This window comes from Chrysemys picta, chromosome 1 (assembly GCF_011386835.1).
Source record: "Chrysemys picta bellii isolate R12L10 chromosome 1, ASM1138683v2, whole genome shotgun sequence".
Lineage (NCBI taxonomy): Eukaryota > Metazoa > Chordata > Testudines > Emydidae > Chrysemys > Chrysemys picta.
The window spans coordinates 303,804,803-303,828,005 of record NC_088791.1 but is presented as its reverse complement, the minus strand read 5'-3'; the positions used below and the strand labels follow the sequence as shown (position 1 = coordinate 303,828,005).

At 43.8% G+C, this 23,203-nt stretch overlaps 1 protein-coding gene across 10 annotated transcripts in view; it reads right to left on the bottom strand.

Annotated features, from left to right (window-relative positions):
* Window positions 1-5,231: 5,231 nt before the first annotated feature.
* Window positions 5,232-23,203, bottom strand: part of CCDC169 (coiled-coil domain containing 169) — a 41,022-nt gene continuing 23,050 nt past the window's right edge. For 5 of the 10 annotated variants that reach the window (XM_065581332.1, XM_065581337.1, XM_005286599.5 and 2 more), the window contains 4 exons: window positions 16,257-16,355; window positions 16,002-16,055; window positions 8,849-8,925; window positions 5,492-5,732 (listed from right to left, as the gene is read on the bottom strand). In XM_065581332.1, the coding sequence (XP_065437404.1) occupies window positions 5,630-5,732; window positions 8,849-8,925; window positions 16,002-16,055; window positions 16,257-16,355 (333 nt within the window). In that variant the 3' untranslated portion in view covers window positions 5,492-5,629. Of the gene's footprint in view, window positions 5,733-8,848; window positions 8,926-16,001; window positions 16,056-16,256; window positions 16,356-23,203 lie in introns of all 10 variants that reach the window. The other 5 variants (XM_005286597.5, XM_042842791.2, XM_065581336.1 and 2 more) reach the window with 2 other exon arrangements.

The following is a 23,203-nucleotide window of genomic DNA, read 5'->3' as shown; positions in this document are numbered from 1 at the left end:
AATTAATTAAGATGAGCTATTAGCAGCAGGAGAGAAAAAAAACTTTTGTAGTGAAAAAAAAGTCTTCTCTCTTGCCACAGAGGGCAGGGCAAGAGGCAACAGATTTAACCTACAGCATAGCAGATTTAGATTAAATCTCAGGAAAAACTTCCACACTGTAAAAACAGTAGGACAATGGACCAGACTGCCTAGGAATGGAATCTCCATCACTAGAGGTTTTCAAAAGGAGGCTGGATAGCCATCTGTCTTGGATCATTTAGGCACAACAAATCCTGAATCTTGGCAGAGGGTTAGACTAGATGATCCTTGCAGTCCCTTCTAACCCTATGGTTCTGATTCCAAGAGCTGCAGCTTTAGGAAAAAACCCAAATTAAAAACCTGGGGCAGGTGTTACCAAAACCCCCCTTTGTTTACCCCCTCCAGAAATCTGAAGTGACAATGACAGCTCTATAAAGCTAAAAAGAGGAAGACCGGGGGCCTGAGACTGTGCTCAGTACACTTGTGCTAATCAGAGTCATTCCACTGAAGCCAGTGGAGTTACTTCTATGTAATACTGGGCTAAGGGAGTCAGGAAATCTAACTTGGTACTTGATCCTTGGTACTACCTGGGTTACCTTCTGTTAGTGGATCAGAATAATCATGTTTGGGGATCCAATTCCACTCTGTAATGCAGACAAAACTTTAACTAGGTTCAAGCCTTGGACTCTGATCCTGACTTTCTCTGTACCCTCAGCTTAACTCGTTCTCTCATCATAGCATCAGATTCAGAATCCAGTGGCCTCTTCTGCATCTTCGGAGTGTCCAAAGCTTTAGCTAAACCCTAAGCTTAAATTCCACAGTGATGGAACCCTCCTTAGGCTTGTTACACCACAAAATAGAACCATAATTGGGTCAGTGCACAACAGTATTGTAAACCAGACTGTATTTTTGTTTTATCTTTAGTGTAAATGGGTCCTGAATCACTGCTTCAGTTTTCCATGTGTAAAATGGGGCTAATAGAGAAGTATGGGGTATATTGCAGGAATTAATTAATGTTTAAATTCCTTGAAATCCTCATATGAAAGATGCAATACAAGTACAAATACTACTCATTAATGCAAATGTGAGCAAAACCATTTTAATCCAGAGAAAAATATTAGAAAGGAAAGCCACACAGAAGAGTTGGACAGTATGGGAAGAATAAATCATACAAAATAAACCAAGAAAATTTAAAACCCCAAAATAATGCCCCTCCTCTCCCCGGCCAACAAACAAAACACCATAGCACAGGAAAGCTGTTAAAAAAATATAACAGTACAAGAGTTAAATTCAAGTAAAAAGAAAAACCCCAACACACTTGCAGCCAGAAATAAAAGGACCCCTCTTTTTACACAGAAACAATATTTTCTTTTCTAGTCCCTCACATTGCTCTTAGGTCCAAAAGGGCTGGGAGAAGAAATGGCAACTCAAAGACGCATCTCTGCTGAGAGTAAAGTGTGTGTTTTTATCTATCAATTTCGCAAACCACAGTTTATAGATAAAGAAAGAACCTGCTAAAACCCCAATGTTTTAAGGCTTAAATAAGCAGCTTAATCATAGAATCATCGGACTGGAAGGGACCTCAAGAGGTCATCTAGTCCTCTCCCCTGCACTCATGGAAGAACTAAGTATTATCTAGACCATCCCTGACAGGTGTTTGTCTAACCTGCTCTTAAAAATCTCCAATGATGGAGATTCCACAACCTCCTTAGGCAATTTATTCCAGTGCTTAACCACCCTGACAGTTACAAAGTTTTTCCTAATGTCCAACCTAAACTGCCCTTGCTACAATTTAAGCCCCTTACTTCCTGTCCTATCCTCGGAGGTTAAGGAGAACAATTTTTCTCCCTCCTCCTTGTAACAACTTTTTATACTTGAAAACTACTATGTTAGATTTAAAATGTTAGATTTTGTTTCTGTTTTTAGCCTCCGCCTCCCCTGGCTGGTTGATACAGTTTTCTACTCTGCTACTCCTCCACATCATCAGAACAGGCAGAAAACTAAATAAATGATTGACCTTTAAAACTTCCAATGTATGTCCTCAGTGAGGACCAGTCACATGGTACATGTGAAAAAAATCTGTGCTATGAATGTCTGAGTCATCACTAACAGCTGTTCCGCCTGTATCAGTGTGCAAGGTTCTAGTTCCTTCAAGCCTATTAAAATGATCACAATTGACTATGCTGACAGCCACCTGATACAGACAAAAGAGTATGCCCCTTTGTTGAATGTATCCAAGAATGGGATCACCTTCACTATAGCAGATGTTCTTTAACTTTTATGCTAATGGCAGCATTATGTTACTCTTCCCTCCCTCCTCCCCCTTTCTCACTAATGACAAATGCCAGAACAATCAGAATCTGAAAACTTTCCATATGGAAAAACTGGAACAGAATGATGTTAACCTAATCATCGGTGCTAGGCTTTCAACTGTTGTTGGGGGCTAAAACGGTTCAGACAGAGCAGTCTGCTTGTTAAAGAACCATACCAGCTGTATCATGGAAACGGCATAAATATCTTATAAATCTCAATCTAGATGAGGAAATGGTGTTTCCATAATGAATATGCTGTATATCATTACAGTTCTTGTTTTCTTGCATTTTAGCAATGACATCATGTTCTTTCTGTATGAGTTTAATTGCAGCCTCACTTTAATGCTGCCAGTGATAAGAAACTATGCTATTAGCACTGCTCTTAAAGAGACAAAAAGCTTTAATGAATACCATGAAGAGCTACAGAAGCTCTTAAAATAAAAGGAGTCCATCAATCAGATTTATTCTGAAGAGTGCTTTTTAAATCTAACCTAGAAGGTTGAATTTTAAATACCAAAAAACATTCTATTCACTGTTCTGCAGTTTAAAAAAAAAAAAAGAAAGAAAAAGAAAAAAAGGGCCTGCCAAAGTTCAATTACTGAAATATTGTTGGCAAAGAAACTGCAACGACAATTGCATGCTTAAAATTGAAGATATAATTCAAAATACTTCAAATAATCCCTCAGCAGTGATTTACAGGGCAGGAATTTAAAAGGATGGTACTACTTAGGCCCCAAATCTGCAATGATACATGGGAGCTGTCCCATTGAAGCACACTGGAAGTCTTTGCAGGATTGGGGCCTTAGATGGAAACATTAGTTTGTAAGTTTAGATTTCATATACATATACATACACCGGCAAACAAGAAATATACATAGGATTTTAAGATAGAACCCTTCATTCACAATAGGTACACTCTAAAGAATCTTTACATAATATTTGTTTGGGGACATTCGCAAAACATTGAAACGTTGGTTTACACAGTAAGGGCCCTACCCAGCTGAAAACAGCAGTGGAATTCCAAGCCATGCAAACTACTGAAGGCTGTGGATACTAGCAGTGCAGAAGCCATCCCTTTTAGCATGGCCATTTACAGGCCAGGCCTAGAATTGCTCTGTCTTCCCTGCCAAAGCCAGGCCGTTCATGGAACATAGCACAGCCCTAAGCGTAGAGGAACTGTGCTGCATAGCCCTGGGAGGATGAGACTGACTCCAAGCTTGGCCTCTAGCAGGCAGAGCTTTTTTTAAAGGGATACCTGAGAGTTAAGAAACCAGGGGTGCAACAAAGGGGGCCCCAGGTCCCCCAGCTTAGCCCTTGACCAGAGTTGGGTGGCATAACAGTGGAGCCCCTTCCCTAGGGTTACCATATTTTGTGCCTCCAAATGGAGGACACTCCACGGGGCCCCCGGCCCTGCCCCCAGCCCCGCCCCAACTCCGCCCCCTCCCCAAAGTCTCCGCCCCCTCCCCTGCTTCCCGCGAACATTTAATTCGCGGGAAGCCTGAAGCAGGTAAGGGGGAGTGTGGGAGGAGGAGGCGCGGCCCAGGCTGGCCCCCCGCGGCTCCAGCCTGGGTCGGCTCGGGCCCTGGGGTGCCGGCCCCGGCCCCTGGCCGACCACCCCCGGCCCGCCCAGCACTGCCGGCCCCCGGCGCACCCCCCCCATCCCCGACCGGCTCCGCGGCCCCGCGCACCCCCCTGCTACCCCGGACCGGCTCCCCGCCCGGCCCCGTGGCCCGGCGCACCCCCCCGCTGGCCCCCGCCCGGCTCCCCGCCCCGGCGCACCCCCCCGCTGGCCCCGGCCCGGCTCCCTGCCCGGCCCCGCGGCCCAGCGCACCCCCCCCCGCTACCGCGCCCCCGGCTCCCCGCCCGGCCCCGCGCCCCCGGCGCACCCCCCCCCGCTGGCCCCGGCCCGGCTCCCCGCCCGGCCCCGCGGCCCGGCGCACCCCCCCCGCTACCCCGGACCGGCCCGCGGCCCGGCGCACCGCCCGGCTCCCGGCACCGCGCCCCCGGCTCCCCGCCCGGCCCGGCACCATGCCCCCGGCCCCGCGACCCCGGCCCGGCACCGCACCGGCCCCAGCCAAAGAGGCCCCGGCCGAGCCCTCCATCCCTCCCTCCCAATTTTCCCGGACATGCCCGGCTTTTGGGGATTTCCCCCCGGACGGGGATTTGAACCCCCAAAAGCCGGACATGTCCGGGAAAATCCGGACGTATGGTAACCCTACCCTTCCCTGCTGGTGTGACAAAGGAATGGGCAGGCCAAATTTGAGGGGTCTTGCTACCCAATGTACCAGGTCACAGAATCAGGCAAGTTTGGCCTGGCTGCCTCTCTGTCATGCCAGCAGGGAAGAGACTCCACTGTTACGCCACCCAGCTCTGCCTCCCTAATGCCATAGGTGTGCCCTGTCCCCAGCCCACTGCTGGGAACCTGACCCAGAACCTGATTGGCTCTCAGCTTGCAAAGAATCAGCCAAAGGGGAGGCAGTATCTCAGACAGGAAATAGGCATAAATGTTTAACATAGAGTAATTAGCCATTGGGACAAGTTACCAAGAGTTATGGTGGATTCTCCCTCACCAGCAATTTTTAAATCAAGATTGAATGCTTTGCTGTAGGAATTATTCTGGGGAAGTTCTCTGGCCTGTGGTACACAGGTCAAACTAGACGATCACAGTGGTCCCTTCTAGCCTTGGAATCTGAAAATTGTGGTTGTCTTCCTAGAAAGAACTATCTGTTTTCCCATCCTCTAGTAATCAAGGGAGTTTCCCCAGTAGCTTGTGTGCTAAGTGGCTATTCCTAATGGGGTATTACTCTTTTCTTCTGGTACAGGTAGTGGGGTTACTCTTCAGGTCACATCACTCCTCTCTTCTTCTCCTCCCTCAGTGAGCTCTAAAAACAAACCCTTTAATTTTTTTTCAATGACTGGCTGTGGAGTCAAAGTGGGGAAGAACCTGCCTAGCATAAGGCATTTAAGTGATTCCCTGAGTCACCCAACTTGATTCCTATGATTCCTTGATTCAGTTTTTACATCTGGCAATCAGGCCGGGAAGGGTCAGACTTCACCAGCATTAAGAGGGCACCCAGGAACCGCCCAATGAACTATTCCACAGGATTACAGAGGGCTACTTTTCCCTCAGAATAGGGAGTCTCTGAAGCTGCCAGGAGGCACAGATCTTCATGAGTAGCTATTGTTATTGGAATGCGTCCTAAATCAATGTGGTACATACATTTTTCTTCAGAAACATTTAGTTAAATATATAGAAACAAGAATAAAAGTGATTGGAAGTTCTTGTTAAGAATATTAAGTCAGTGCTTTAATTTTGGAAGTTGTTTCACTCCTGCAGTCTTTTTAATTGGTCCTTTTTTTGGATCCAGAATCCTTTGATTTTCTGGAACATTATGTCTTCTTCTGAAATAAAGTCAGAAAGGTTAGTCATTACATGTCACTTACATGATGATGCTCCGGAAACTTGAACTGCTGGAAATAGGCATGCTTTTTATATTAAAATAACTGATTATTATGGTTAATTAATAAACAGTTTCTTTCTGGGTGTGAGGTTAACAGAACATTTAATTATTCTGTGTACAAATCCTAATCCTCATCTCATCATTCCTGAATAACTTTATATTATTTAAATGATGAACTTTTAAAGGAACATGAAGAGAATATTAAACATTTGTATAAACAGGAAGGCAGCAGGCTGGGGAGACATTTTCACCAATTATATGCTCCTGATCAAGACACGGAAATTACTGTCTGCACCTGTAATTAGAGCTCTCTGCAGGCAGTATCCTCTAGAGAGCCATGCTCTTAAGTCCCATGCCCTTACATATAAAACTTTGGTAGCTGACTAACAAGTTTACATTCACTTCATGGGAATAACTCCCCTAATTTTTATAAAGTGTTATTTATTTTCTTTTGGATCAAAGTTTAATTTATAGGACTATAGAACAGAATTTCCAAGGGAAGAAAGGTGACTAAGTAAATCCACAAAGCCATTCTCAGGAGGATGCAGGCAGCATCTCTCTACTATTATGCAAAACAGCTAAGTATCTCTCTATTCATCCTTGCAGTATCTGAGCATTTTATATAGTCTAACATACAAGGTTTCAGTTTCTCTCTCACCCAGTTGAGAAAGGAGGAAGGGAATATATATCAATGGCATACATGTGTCGGTGCACTGATGATTGGAGAAATATTCTGCATATTGTTCGATGGTGAAAGTTGTGGTCATTTCATATGTTCTGGGGAATGAGTTGCAGGTTTCTGGGCAAGCTGCCAAGAAAGCGCGATCTCCAGTGCTCTCTAGTTTCACTTTTGAGGTTGCCAAGTTCCATTGTTCTAACTATCATGAGCAGTATATGAGGCCTGCTTCCATTTAAAGCTTTGAAGATCAGGGCCAAAGTCTTGAATCTGACTCAGTAATCAATAAGGAGCTGTTGCAGAGCTGAGTAGACAGACAGATCAATCTCTCCCCACCCTCCAGTTCCCATGTTTTTCTACTGTCGTGCAAGTGTCTAAAGCCCCATCTGACCTGACCCAGGAACCATGGTAAGAATTGCTATTTAAACTGGGTTCTAATTCAGCCAAAATGTACCAGCAACCATGATTAAACAAAGTTTAGATATTGTTTATTAACCTGATTTGAAACCCAGTGAAGACAAAGCTTTGAAATATCGGTTGAAATTAGACGAGAAGCTGCTGGAGGAAATTATGAGGTTATTCTCAAGGCCTGAATTTATTGCATAGTTTTACTCTGGAATTTAAATGGAATTACTTCTAATTTTCATCAGTGAGTGAGAGCAGATTTAGGCCCCCAGTCTTTAAAGTCATTAGAGTAGTATTTATGGAGGAATAATGACAATAGCTCTCTGTTAAATTCTCCATACATTGAAGGAGTTCCTCACTTGTGCTTGCTACTTCCTGATGATACACACTGTGACATATCACCACTCTTTGGTATAAGCTGCCAGGTGAGATCAAGGTGGGGACTCACCAGGCTCAAAGTTCTAAGCAGTTGGCTACAGGGATAGCTCAGTGGTTTGAGCATTGGCCTACTAAACCTAGGATTGTAAGCTCAATCCTTAAGGGGGGCATTTAGGGATCTGGGACAAATATCTGTCTGGGGATTGGCCCTGCTTTGAGCAGGGGGTTGGACTAGATGACCTCCTGAGATTCCTTCCAACCGTGGTATTATATGATTCTAAGCAAAAGGTGAAGAAATCCCATCATGTGTGTAAAGTCATTTGAAAAGTGCTGACTAAGGTTACAAAACCATCAGCTTTGAGAGGAGGAGGTGATGCAGTGGTAATCTGTCACAACATATATCTTTCCAGAACAACAACTACAGGAAAGTATTTTTTGTCTAATATAAAAAGAATTAAAGACAGCAACGGTCACAATACTCCCAAATAAATACTGGTCTAAAACCCACAGATCAGTGCTACTATTCAGCTGGTACTCAATGTCTGGCTATTGCTGGCTTCCTTAGTCCCTCCAGAGGGAGTAAGGGAGAAACATGCTGGCTCTGCCCTCTCTGGCCACCTCCACAGGAGCTATATAAAAACACAGCCAGAGCCAGAAACTGCCTATGGGCTGCATATTAAGTATTTAAGAGCCACCCAATACTTGTCTGATCTTAAGAATCCTTAGTAGCAGACATTAAACCTTACTCCAATAACAGTAATCTACTGAACTCTCACCATGAGACCAAAGAATGGGAATCAGTGAATATAGTTAACATTGCAGAATATATCTTATTCATGTCCTGAGTGAGAGGTTAAAATAGAAAACAGGTGGGAAAACTATTTCATATCAATTATCTTTTATAATCTAATGATGGGACAGCTGTTCTCAATTTTATCATGGCTCAATTGCAATGATATAGTTAAGGATTTGTTAGTGTTTCCATTTTCAGTAAAGAATCAGCTTCAATTTGAAACTTGGTTTATCAGAGCTCAGCCCAGACACACATTTTTATGTTCTAAATTCCCCCAAACAGCTTTGTGCTCTTCACATTTAAAAGTTTTGGGGAAACTCTTTTGCACCTGTGTAACTAAAAACTGGCTTTGATTTATTAAGCAATTAGGTCTTTATATGAGTTCATCTAAAATTACTCACCTTCTCATCCACTAGACAGCTGTACACACTCTATTGACTGAGAAGAACCAGGCTGAACATTTAATTACATTACTGTTAATGGACTGGAGAATGTAAGAGCAGACTTAGCAAAAAGGCCTATTTTTTTTTTGGACTGAGATTTATATGCAAGGATGCCAAAACCTTCTGTTAGGTTCCACAAAGGCCACTTACATTGTATGAGTACGGTACTATCATTCTGTAATAGTCTATGTTAGGTAATAAGCTGATTTAAAATCAGTACCAAGAGTGATACGGACATCAATATTTTGTCAGTAAGATTATCTGCAGCAATCTTTATCTTGGCTAGAGGGCTATGATAGTCAAGGGAGAGTATTTAGATAAATGTATTAAATCAGAAAATGGAGGGAATATGAAAGAGTTACCTCAGTATTTGGTTTTTCCTCTTGATCTGCACTGCATCTGTTTTCTGCCTCTCAGCAATTTTAAGTGTAGCTGATGTCTGCAATGGTCAAATTTTTACAAAGCAAGTTATCCTCCAAGTATATATGTTGTTAGGAAAGCAAAAATTCTCCTCACGTTGATTTTGAAAAAGACAAGCACTATGACCCTGATTCAGCAAAGAATTTAAGCCCATACTTAAGGTTATGTCCCATTGAAATCAACAAGACCTAATCACATGTTTAAGTCCTCCGCTGAATCAAAAACTATATTACTTGAATCCATTTATTACTAATTAGGACAGGCATCCCGTATTTTCCATCTGCAAGCAATTTTCCCCTATGTATTGTCCTGTATGGAAAAGATAGAATAATGACAGTTTTAGTGATTTTGTTGTGCTGTTGAATTATGAAATTATTAAGTGAGAAGAATGCAGCATTTATATCTTCCCTGCTGCTTCTAGAGAGCATTACTACACTACTGTGATATATAAAATCCAAGAAGCAGTTATAAAACTTTGGTAATAAAAAGCAAAAATGTGGGGAGAACTTAAACTGTCTCTCTTGTCCCTTGGCTCACAGATCCCCTTGATGCAGAGCTCCTCCAGGCTCATGTCCAACTGTCACCCCAGAAACATCCTCTTGTAGGAATTTCCATAGACTGGAGGGGGAAGCAACGAAAAATGCTTCAGGCTAACTTTGCAGTAATTTAGTGCTTCCATGGCTGGTGGGCTGGGATGTGCTTGTTGAAAACTGACACAATCCTGCCAACTTCCCAGATCCACAGAGCCCTCATAGAGGGGCTTTGTGGGAGCATAAGGCAAAGCAAGACAGCTGGCCACACTAGGGAGCCATAGATGACTTTTTCTAAAAGCGCGGAGCCATGGATCTCTTTGATGCCATTTAAACAAAGCACATGGTTTAGATTATTTTTAAATCTTAATGTTATACTTTAAAATGTATGGGAATGCATTCTCCATGAGAGGGAAAAGAACCTAGCACAGCAAGGAACCACATCTGTGATTGGTTATAACAAATACACTGGTTTCTAGTGTGCTTCCATGTATGTACTGCATTAGACAACTACTCTCACTAACACTGTACTAGCAAAGCCTACTATAATTCAAACGAAGACACTTTCAAAGAATATAAGTGTAAAGACAGAGTAAGAGCTGCCTGGATTTAATTTATGGAAAGCACTGTTAAATTGTCTGCTTTCAGGGAGTTCTACTAAAGACATTGACTTATGAGAAATAATTTTTGAAGTTTTTTTTTTTTTTAATTCTGTGTACCACTTTAAGAAAAAGGTTCTCTTAAAGACCTATCGCATTTCCCCACTGCTTGGTTCTCAAAATATTGCATTCTGCAAGCCACAAGGAAAGTTCCACTGACCATCAGTGTTCCATAGTGTGTGGTCTGAGAACCAGTCTTTTATGATGAAAAAAAAAAGTAATGCCTTTTGGATGAATACTAAATTTTGTGAAACCTTTACATTTATTTTAACTGTATCACTTAAAAAAAGATTAGCACCTTATGGAACCGGACAACATAAACACACTTAGAAGATGAAAATACTTTGGGAAAAAAAAAAAAACCACAAGGTAACAAGAAAAAGATATTTAAAAGAAATTATTTTTCTGAACCACAGCCTTTCCTTCCCCCTCCACTCCCACTAAAGGTTACAGGGGTGATCTCAAACAAGGAATAAAAAAATTCTCAGGAAATGCATTCATTATGCTGATATTTTAAATAACTTAATAAGAAAAAAAAAAGGTTCTATTGCATTTGATTTACTAAGCGTACAGGAGAAGGCTAACAAGATAGGAAAAATAACAAAATGGAATAATCTATAGCTATATAGTTAAGAGAGAATATCTATGGAATAGATTGTTGTCAGAGAACAATGGTTCTCCTGCTGCTACATTTGCCTCAATACATATGGAAATATTGCTTAGTCAACCATGAGTGGTAATTCCCCCTTCACCTTAGCCTCTGCCAACTTCATAAGACAGATCTAAGACAGTGGGCTGTTTAATAAAATTGGGGAAAAAATAAAAATAAAAAAAAATAAAAAACACATGTGCCAGATTCTTCCACCCATGACTGATTTTGACATCAGTGGAATTACTCAAAAAGTAAGCACAGCACGGGTGGCAGAATCTATTTCCAGTGTCTCAATTCACCAAAGTATTTAAGCATATGCTTAACTTGAAGCAATGGAATTACCATGTGCTTAAAGTTAGGCATGTGTTAAGTGCCTTGCTGAACAGTGGCCTAAATTATTTAAGTACAAAAGAACACACCACACTCATTAGCTATGTTCAGACATAACAACACTATTTCCTAACTTACTACTGTCTTCCTCCCACAGTGTCTTCATGTTACCAGTCCCAGATTCATCAGCATTTACTGGTCTAACACTGCAAATTTGTTTTCAGCAATTTTCCTCCATTCCCTAAGGCAGCAATGACTACACACAGTGAACCACTTGCCTGCTGTGCAAACACATGGAAACATTGCTAATTACAACCTTTCACCCCAGTTAGCTATACTGGCAATTCAATGACAGTCACTTCATTGCGCAGAGTTCTGGAGTATCATGTTAACCTACTACTTTTACACTATCTAAGAAGTAAGATCTCTTTCAGAATAAGAGGTGCGATAACGTAAAGCTTTCAAGGTAACTTCCAGTTTGTATTATAGGCTCCTGTGTATTCCACAGCCACATAATTTGTGGCAGAATAAATCCAACTATGCTATAACATCTAATCTTTCATTTTATAAAACAATAAGACCTAGCCCTTACTACTGTGAACCTCTTTGGAATGTGAACTGTATTGTCATCCTGAACTTGCAGACAGATGGCAACAATAACTCTGAAAGGTGTGAAATGGCCAATTTATCTCAAAGGGAAGTTAATGCTGAAGCCTATGGTCGATACTGTTCACTATTTTGCTCTGTTCATTTCAGCAGAAACAACCAATTGCAACAACATGGTAATCTCATCCATGTTGGATGCAATAATGAATAACAGAGCAGGGATAATGGGTAGACCTGGGTAGGAAACTGTTTTCCTGTCCCACAAAGATTTTTAAAGAATCTGAAATATTTTCCCCATCTTGATTCAAGATGAAGAGCAGAAATCTTGAAAATATTCACAAACCAACCCCCTGCCCAACCAAACCATTTCCCCCCCGAATCAATCGAAACGTTTGGTTTCAATTTCAACCTTTTTTCTTAACCTTTTTTCATTCTAATGACTTACATTTAATAACAAAAAATCATTTCAAACCAGAACCAGAATTTTTCATTTGGGAAAAAAAAAAAAAAAAAAGTTAAAACTAAACATTTCAACAATTTTGAAATATTGTTTCTCTACTTTGTTTGAGTTGGGAAATTTGTCAAACCTGAGCAGGTTTTGCAAACAGTTTCTGTTTGATGAATCAGCATTTTTCAACAAAAAGAAGATTGAATCGAAAAATTCCCGGCCAGCTCTAATAGCATGAATTCTGGTTTCTATCAAGGGTTGTTGGAGTCGGGTCTAGGGTGAGTGTGCCAAACCTGTTGCCAGAGGCGTAGCGAGCGCCCTCCGTACCCTCCGACCGGAGGGGGCCCCGCAAGGAAGGGGGCCCCTAAAAGTGGCAAAATAAATACTGCATTCCAGTTTCTGCATTGTAAGGGGCCCCGCCTGGACATATGTTCGGAGGGGGGCACGTTCTTTGTTGCTACGGCCCTGCCTGTTGCCCAAAGTTAAGCTCTTAAATCTATAATTAGTCAACAAAGTAAAAGTGGCCTCACTTTAGAGGTGCTGATCATCTGCAATTCCCATTAACTTTAATAATATTTCTGGGCGCTCAGTACTTCCAAAAATCAGAATCAGGACATTTTCATTGAGGTGTTTAAATATGGCTTCAGAAGCCTACATTTTGACATCCAGGTTTTAAAATCTTGACCTAGGAGTTTAAGCTTCTCCTGTCCCCTCAAAATGTGAAGTCAGCACCCTCCTTGGCATGAGGGAGTGGTGAAGAGATGCAGTGTTTCACTTTTTCCTTGGTGTTAGTGCTTCAACTATCCCCATAAGGTGCCAATACCCCAAACCATCTTCTATCGCTTCTCAGGTATCAAATGTCTCAACTTTTCACTACCTTGCTATCATAACCTTCCCATGACAAATTTTACAACTTGTTACATCTACCAAGAGACAAGGAGGATGAGGGAATATCTTTATCACCAAGAGAAGTTGGTCCAATAAAAGATATTACCTCACCACCTTGTCTCTCTAATATCCTGGGACTGACACAGCTACAACACTGCATACATCTACCAAGGCATAAAATCAGTAGAAAACAAAAAACTGAAGATTAGATATCATCATCAAATTAAATACTATATTTAACTGTTTAGTGACAGTTCTGGGTGTAACAGGACATACCCCATTCACCCAAACATTACAAGTATGGAAATAAGAAGTTAAAGGAAAGTATCCTGCATTCTTTTCCGCCTTCATGTTGTCTACAATGATGTCAACAACATGCTCCAGTGCTCCATAAGGTACTCCTGAGGGAATTCTGTGCCAAAAAAATAAAAATTATGCGCACAGTATTTTAAAATTCTGCAAATTTTGTCAATAAATAAATGTGGGTCCAGCATGGCAGTAGGGAGCACAGGCCACTGGCTGCAATGAGGTGGGAGATCACCCTGAAGCCCCCACCTCCCTCAGTACAGGGATTTGGCAGTGAGGCTGCACCCAACCCTGACACAGTGCAAGGGCAGGGCCTGTCCCAGAAACACCCCGGGGCCCTGCCCCTTTGCACCAGGTGTGAGTGGGCAGGCTCAGCCCAGCAAGATCCAAGTGTGGAGGGGCTTAGTGTGGGGGATCTAGGTGTGGGGTGAGAGGTTTCTGTGTGGGGCAATCTGGGTGTGGATTGCTCAGTGGGAGATCTGGATGCACAAGGGCTCAGCAGGGGGGTCTGGATGTGGGGAGATGGGACTCAGTGGAGGGGTTCTGGGTCTGGGGGGCTCAGTGCGGGGATCCAGTTGCTGGGGGAGTGGGGCTTGATGGGATGGGAGTCCAGGTGCAGGTGGTTGGGGTTCAGTAGGGTGGGAGTCTGGGCGTAGGGAGCTTGTCGGGGGGGGTCCAGGTGTGTGGGGGGGTAGGGCTTATCGGGTGAGGGTTCAATGGGCCTGCTTAACAGGAGAGCTCCAGCTGCTGCCGAGGGGACACCGTATGCTAGGCTCCTGCTTCCCCCCACGATTCCTCTATCCCCATCTCATCCCCTTCCCCCACTGCCTTATGCCTCATCTCCCTCCCCTCATTCCCATATTACCCTACCCTGTCCTATTCAACCCCTCTCCTTCCTCACTGCCTCTTCCCTCCAACCCCTCCCCGCATTTCCCTCACCCCCTCTTACCCAGCCCCACTGCGGGCACTCACTGTTGCACAGAAAACAGGAACATAGAAGGGGAGCACGACTGGCACTAGGACTCAGGAGGCAGCCTTCAGCTGCAGAGTCAGCAGAGCCAAGACACAGTCTCCTTCAGCTGGGCAGCTCTATGCTTGCAGAAATGGTGGGAGGGGGAAGTGGCATGTAACTCTGTGCACCCTCCCATGCCTTGCCTCTGTTTGCAGGGGAATCGCCCCCCAAAACCTGTGCTCATGGTCTTCCCCATGCCCGCCCCCCCGCCCTTTCCCCCTGCCCAGCTTCCCTGCCGTTTTCTGCAGGGAGCACAGGAATTCTGCAGGAGGGGGGCATTTTCTGCAGGCACGCAGAATTCCCCCAGGAGTAATAAGGCTCTTGCTCTTGGGTATCTAATGGAGATGGAAGCAATATGTACTCCAACTTCAAACTTGCATACTAATGCAAAACCTTAACAGTGATCTAATATGCTTTTATGTAAATCAACAGATCAGCACATCCAGCTGTCACACACGCTGTGCATTTGGGAAGTTATTTTGCCTTTGCACTGCTGAGGTGATCCCTAATGTAGATAAAGACAGTGGTGTGTAAAAGTGTTTGGTGGCGGTGTTCATGGTCAATCCTAGACAAACCAATCCAATGCTCCGAACAGAATTAGATGGCACCGTGGTCCCCTAGTGTGGACTATGACCAGTTAATATGACATTATCAACAATGAGTGTCACAGCAGCGCTTGTCTTCTAATAAAGGTTGGAAAAACCTGTATTCAGCACATTTAGGGAAACTTTCAGGTGGTCTCAAGTAATGGTAATGGTGATGGTGATCTCTTATACCATACAGGGTGACCCTTGTCACCTTGTCATTGTCACCCTTGTCGGGATAGCCTCTGTTAGCCAGAAGCTGGGATGGATCACTTGATGATTATCTGTTCTGTTCATTCCCTCTGGGGCAACTGGCATTGGCCACTGTCAGAAGACAGGTTACTGGGCTACATGGACCTTTGGTCTAACCCAGGATGGCTGTTCTTATATTTAGCCAAAACAATGCTTTGGCTGAACATGCATTATTACATTTAAAAAAAAAAAGTTGAAGTCAGACTGAGAACCATCTTAAGAACTGCACAGCATGCTACAATACAGGAATCTGAGTATATAAGACCTGAGCTTAGTTCTTTACACCTGTGCCAGCAGGTCCTAGATGCTGTATAGGGGCAGTGTAGTCAGCCCTTTGACAGGATGTATACACTGGACTTTTATTCTTAAGACTTTCCACCACTGTTGCCATCAGCTCAATTCCATCCAGGGAATGTGCAGGTATAGACTGTCCACTGGCATTTTAACCTCTGTGCCATCCAACTCTGCTCAGAGCAGGGCTAGAGGGTACAATGGTTAAAGCTCCAGTAGCCATCATGCCTTGTCTACTTTAGTGCTCCCACCAGCAATATAATGGGTGGGAAATTTTAAGACAAGAAGTCTGGTGTAAACAATGGCAGAGAGAGAGATGACAGACAGACAGACTTCCATCACTTTCTAGCAATCGCTCCAGCTAACCGAGGCCTGGCTCTGACGGGAACTATGCCTGGCTTTCCTTGGCTGGAATAAAACTCAGATTTGTATGAAGGAGAAAAAATAAAGAAAAATAAAGAGTTAAACAGTAATGATCCTTCCAGTACCAGCTTGGGAGGAAAAAGATGATTAGGTTGCAAAGTTTTTGTTACTTACCTGTGAGATCTCTGCTAGGTACATGCGCCGTTCATCATTAGCCTTATGGTAAGCCTACATTTTAAAATAATGGGTAAATGGTTACAATCAAACAAAACAATTAGCATGGTTAATCAAAAGGGAAGGAACAAACATACGTACCACCCCAGGACTGTTTCATGGAATCATTACATTCTCTGCACCAATGCTTTAGACATTCAGACAGTATAACAGCTTCTAGAAAGGGCTGATTAGACAGATATGGCAGTAACAGACCTTTGCTTCTTGTTCCAGTCTAAGCTCATAATCCTTCAGTTGGTTCTGGAGACTTTTCTTTTCCTCTTCTAGTTGTTTAAGAAGCTGGTTTAAGGAACCCTGCAGTTGTATACAAAATAAAATCAATAGGTTACAAATATTCCTGTTCTGAACAATGATAGAAGTTGTTATTACAATCTAGATTCTGAGTTACAATCTTCAAGGTCTGTGTGCTTATGCTTAGGGCTACGGTTTTGTCACGGACGTGGTGGAAATCATGGAATCTGTGACTTCCAAAGACCTCCGTGACTTCAGCCCTGGCGGCTGGGAACTGCAAGGTCCCATTGCCTCCTGCAGTGGCAGGGAGCTATAAGATAGCCCCGCTGCCGGAGGCAGTGGGCACTCAAGCTCTCAGCCACCATGGGCAGCAGAGGTACCCTGCAGCTCCCTGCTGCTGTGGGGGACATGGGAAACCACAGAGCTCCCCACCACCCGCAGTGGCAGGGGAACCCTGGGAGGTCCCTGGCTGCCGCAGGCAGGGGGTGGTACAGAGGGATCCCCGCAGTCCCCGGCCACCATGGGGGCTAGGGAGACCCCCACAGCTCCCCACTGTGGTGGTGGCAGGGGGATTCCCACAGTGCTCCCTGCTGCTGGGGAGGGGGCAGAGGGACCCTGCAGCTCCCCTCCGCTGCTGGTGGCAGGGGGACCCTGGAGCTCTGAGCCCCCACAGATGGTGGGGGGGCCCAGAGATCACAGCATAAGACCGAGCTACAAGGGAGTTTGATTGACCCATTACCAGAAAGCTGGCTCCCAGTATGTGACAGTAGAGAGTCCATGGATGGAGCCTCTATAGGAAGCAGTGTTATAGACAACATATGGCAGTAATTCCGCCATAATTTGGTCTGTCCTATCCTTGAGTTATGGTGTCACAGCAGGCAAACAGTTTAGATTGACAAGGACTCTCTTATGGGTACAGTAATGTTGTTAATAAAGCTGCATCCCTTCTTTTCCACAAAAACATTCCTGGATGCTATTAAGTTTTCCCTGTGAACAATTTTCATTAGAGTCAAGAATTTATAATGGGTTTGGCCGAAGGTGAAGTGCTGTTAAAAGCTGCCACCACGCTGAAATAACCCTTCCTGCTGATTTTAATAAACAGAAATTGACAGCAGAGCCATGGCTTTCAAGAATGCTTCACCCATGGCTGAGCTGCTATTAACTTTAGTTTTCTATTATGACAGATACATTGGAGAAGACATGAAAAGCCATTGTTTTTAAATTAAAATTGGAAATCAGAACACCCTAGCTGCAGCTGAAACTCTGTTGCATATTACAAACCTCTCCCTATTATAGGATCTACGAGCCTACAGAGTGTTTACATTCAGCCCATTTGAAAAGAGAAAGAAATGGACAGAATGAGGAGGTAATGTGGGGGAGGGACAGCTGAATGCCAGCAATTGATAGCCTGCTGGGCAGCTGTAGCACAGGGAACTTAGGGGAGTGGGGAACTGATAGGGGGGCTGCCAGTCCACCCTGATTCCAAGCCCCCACCACCTAGTTCCAACGGGCTACTCTTCCTGCAAGCAGTGGACAAAGCAGGTGGCTACCAAACGACGTTAGAAGGGAGCAATGCACAACTTTAAACGAGCATGTTCCCTAATTGATCAGCAACGTAACAACAAAACAACGTTAACTGGGACGACTTTAAGTGAGGAGTTACTATACTTGTAACACACTGTTTGTGTCCCACACAAAACTCCTCCCAACAGTAGATGGGAGTTCATGCTACTGTTTTAATTGTTCGGAGCAAGTCCAAGCATCACCACATGCCCCTGCACTGGATCATTCTATAGTGCTGGTGTTGCAGCTATAGCTGCAGCAGAGCAACTGAGTAACTTTTTAGTGGCTCTTCTGGTCAAATTTCTAAACTCTGTGGCCACTTGACCCTAGGGATTAAGTCTCCTAGAAGTCCCTCACTGAACACAATGACATGTACATACCTCTAGTCCCAGAGCAGGCACTTTTTAAGCCAAAATCATCTTCAAGATCACTGTGTTCCCGTACTCAGTTTGCTTTTGGATCTGGGATAATCAGAAGTTATCCTACAGTTGTGCTAGCAGCTGACCCAAGGTAGATGCCAGGACACGCACTGAACAATGGTTAGATCCAATCCCAGGTAACCCAGACTATTTAGCACACCATTGCTTTTGACAGGTGAATGCATATCTGGCCCAGCAGTGCAAAGAGAAAACTAAAGGCTTGAAGGTGCATCAGAACAAGGCTGGTAGCTGCACCTTCACATGTGTTTGAACAGATGCTAGTTCCTGGGTGTTTATGGAGACTGAAATGATCCTTGACAACAGTAAAGCCCAAAGAGGAAGGAGAGGGCACCTATGTCACAGGCGGTATTAGAGGCATTTGCTGGACTGTTGGGAGATGGGGGAACCATCTACACAAGGTATGTATTAAGCTATGTATTATTTGTACTTTTCTGCATGGCCGAGGGCTACACCAACATGAATACTGCCATTGCTATTAAGGAACAGGCAGACAGTCACAAGTGAGGGCAGAAGTCCCTTTCTTACTTCAACTCAGTCACTTGAACAGACACTGCAGGACCCTTCCTCACAACCCCTGATGTGATAAACAAACAAACAAAATCAAATCAAATGGCCTGCCCTCTGCCAAGCCCCCACTAGCAGTAATCCGATTCCTCAAGCTCAGTACAGGGGCCCACCCAAAGTCAGTTACCATCATGGGAAGTGGATTCTGCTGGAGCATCTCCCCAGGAGCGGCAAAATAAAGTCTGTTCTGGCTCTCTGGTGACCTTGGTGCTCTACTGAAACACGAACTATCACCACCTTCAAACTTCTGCAGACAGCTAGCTCTGCATTTTCAGCTCTTCAAGAACAAATCTGGCTCTCTGAACAAACAGAAAATGCCCTGAACCTCCAGTGCACTCTCTGTTTTGGGATAAAATGCCAAAACAGACTGCAGTTGTCAGTGAGTTATAGGATTTGACCCCATCTCCCATAATTCCTTTAGACAATCCGAACACCTTGCACAATTTCCCACAAAGTATCACTTCCAGGGCCTGAGGAATAGGTAGCTCATAGACAGCAGTGCATCTAGTGCAGGGGAGAACTGCACCCAAACCAGAAGGGTTAGTGTTGATGCACTGCACTGTTGAGTTGCAACGCTTCAGTTCCCGAGTGTAAACAAGGCAGAGTTAAGGTTTCACAAGCAAATTTTATTTGAGCATTTCCTTACTTTTGGGCAGTCCACTCTGCATTCGTGTAACATGCTTTCTGAAGGGATTTGACTCATCTGCATGGTCTTAAATCATTTTCAAACACCAGCTCAAAGTAATTTGCTGAAAATAATTTTCCAAAATGGTTCAGTTCCCTAGTATAACTCTAGCTCATACCTCTGGTAGTACCCTAATTCCTATGTTTTCTACCAGAAAAAAGGTCTAGAAAAAAATTCTATAATATATCTGAAGTATTTATATAGCCCTCATCACTGTAGTATCTGAGCATCTCACAATCTAATGTATTTATCTTCACAATTCTTCAGTAAGGTAGAGAAGTACTATTAGCCCCATTTTGCAGATGGAGAAATGAACCAGAGAGGCTAAATGACTTGCCCAAGGTCACACATGGAGCTTGTGTAAGAGCAGAGACTTGAACCCAAGTCCTAAGCTAATGGTCTAACAATGGGATCATCCTTCTTCCATAATAAGGAACTATTTGCTAAACAAAACACTTATGTACTGCACACAATGAACACTGAATGAGGCAAGCTCTGCTGCAGAGCTCTTCCTTCTTGAGCACATACTTTGGGTATTAGATGAAGCAGGGAACCAATATAGACTACACCTCTTTACTTATGTGAAAAACCTCTCTAGATATTCAAACACTGGAGGAAGAGATGAAACAATGTTTCAGAAAATGGACTGAAGAAAATTTAAACCAGTAAAACTTCAAAGATATTCTAAGCGCTAACTCTGCTAGGGCAGATCATAAGTTACCTTCAACTCCTATCACATAAGCAGTAACTGAAGAATCAACTGAGACCTTATCTATGGTGCATCTAGCCACAAGTGTAGCTGCACAAAGCAAGAATCCAGCCAAGCTGAATCCAGCCAAACCCCTAAGGGGTATGTTCACCTTCAATTAACTCTCTGAGAAAGGAGGGGATAAAAACTCATTGAAACAGATGTAACTCAAGAGGCTTACAGCAACGTGAGCAGCTTTCTGTACAAAGACGTGAAACAGCACAAAAGAAGAAGCTCACAGCAAACAGCTCAAAGAACCAGACACACAGCACAGACAAGTCTCAGCTAAAAACAAGGACTAGCAAGAGCCCACAGGAGAACTAACCCTCTGAAGGGGACAAAAACCCAGCCTACCTATGTCAGACTCCACTTAGGAGAATAAAATAACCCAGATCCACCTGTGGATAGTAAATTGCCTAAGTAGCTGGGTGGCAGCTCATTAGGTAAGGAGCACCTGGGCCTAAATAAAGACTTATGAGGACTCATTTACTAGGCCCCAGAATAAGAGTATTTCTCAGGGGGGCTGATTAGAGAACTTGCCAGACAAGGAGAACTACGAAAGGTGTTTCTGGAGGGATCAAGTTCCCCAAGGAGCGATGCCATAGAGAGGCTTGATTCCAGCAAAAGGATCTTACCAGACAGCGGTCAAAGGTCTAGGTCACTGGGGAAATACAAGCTGCTCCAGTGAAGAGCTGGAGTAGTTTAACCTATGCAGGAGCTGTGAGTCCAGAGAAAGAACCCTTTACCAGGTGATGCCTGGAGAGCTGAGTCCTGACGAGGTTCCTGGCCTAAGAGGCCCTTACTGGTGAAGAGGCTGGATGGAGGGCCTTAGGTGGGGGGCTGACTAAGATTAGCTTGCTAGAACACTGGAGGGAAGGCTAATTTGACCATTAATGACTGCTTCTTGGAGCAGGTAGGCCTGGAACCCACAAGGGGAGAGGCATTTCTTGATTTAGTCTTAAATGGAGCACAGGAACTGGTCCAAGAGGTGAATATAACTGAACTGCTTGGTAATAGCGACTATAATGTAATTCAATTTTACATCCTTGTAGGGGGGAGGGGGAAAATACCACCACAGTAGTATTTTACTTCAGATAAGGGAACTCATAGGAACATAAGAACGGCTGTACCAGGTCAGACCAAAGGTCCATCTAGCCCAGTATCCTGTCTACTGACAGTGACCAATGCCAGGTGCCCCAGAGGGAGTGGACCAACAGGCAATGATCAAGTGATCTCTCTCCTGCCATCCATCTCCATCCTCTGACAAACAGAGGCTAGGGACACCATTCCTTACCCATCCTGGCTAATAGCCATTAATGGACTTAACCACCATGAATTTATCCAGTTCTCTTTTAAATGCTGTTATAGTCCTAGCCTTCAGAATCTCCTCATGAAAATGAAGAAGCTAGTTAGACTCAAATTAAAAGGAACAGTCACAAAAGTGAAATGCCTGCAAGCTGCATGGAAATTTTTTAAAACACCATAAGACTGGTTCAAATTAAATGTATACCCCAGATTAAAAATAATAGTAAGAGAACCAAAAAAATGCCATCATGGCTAAACAACAGAATAAAAGAAGTGGTTAGAGGTAAAAAAGCATCCTTTAAAAACTGGAAGTCAAATCCTACTGAGGAAAATAGAAAGGAGCATAAACTGTCAAGTGTAAAAGTATAATTAGGCAGACCAAAAAAGAATTTGATGAGCAACTAGCAAAAGATTCAAACTAATAGAAATAACTTAAATACATCAGAAGCAGGAAGTCTGCCAAACAATCAGTGGGGTCACTGGATGATCAAGGTGCTAAATCAAAGGAGCACTTAAGGAATACAAGGGCATTGTAGAGAAGCTAAATGAATTCTTTGTATTAGTCTTCACTGCAAAGGATCTGAGGGAGATTCCCACACCCGAGCCATTCTTTTTAGGTCCAAATCTGAGGAACTGCCCCAGATTGAGGTGTCAATACAGGAGGTTTTGGAACAAACTGATCAATTACAACACAGAATACAAAGTGTACAGTGCTCACTTTATATTTATTTTTGATTACCAGTATTTGCACTATAAAAAAAAGGAATAGTATTTTTCAGCTCACCTAATTTAAGTACTGTAATGCAATATCTTTATCATGAAAGTTGAACTTACAAATGCAGAATTATGTAAAAAAAAAAAAAAAAAAAAACCTACATTAAAAATAAAACAATGTAAAATTTTAGAGCCTGCAAGTCTATTCACTCCTACTTCTTGTTCAGCCATCACTCAGACAAACAAGTTTGTTTGCATTTACAGGATATAATTCTACCCTCTTCTTATTTACAGTGTCACCTGAAAGTGAACAGGCATTTGTATGGCACTGTTGTAGCCAGCTGTGATGAACTGGGAATGTTCTCAATGTGTTCTTTGAATACTGATGGGGGAGTATTGACCTGGGAAGGTTGCAGGGGAGTTTTGCTGGGACTGTCTGCACTGGGAGATGGGAGACTTTCCTTGATGGAAGATACCTGAGCATGTAGCATGAGAACCCAGGAAGGGGGTTGGAGGCCAGGTGACACCTCTGCCCAGGTGTCACGGAGGGTGGGGGAGACAAGGCCCTGCACCCCCAGCTTCCTGCTATTCACTATGACTCTCAGGCAGCCAGGAAAACAGAAGGTTTATTTAGACGACAGGAACACAGTCCAAGACAGGTCTTGCAGGTACAGACAACCAGGGGCAGTGCCTGCAGGCGCGGGCAGCGCGCAGAACCGCCTGGCTGCCCCTGCGCCTAGGAGCTGGATATGCCAGCCGTTTCTGCGAGCCACTTCACGTAAGTGCTGCCTGGCTGAAGCCCGCACCATGAATCCCCTCCCACACCCCAATCCCCTGCCCCAGCCCTAGCCCTGAGCCCCATCCTGCACCCAAACTCCCTCCCAGAGCTTGC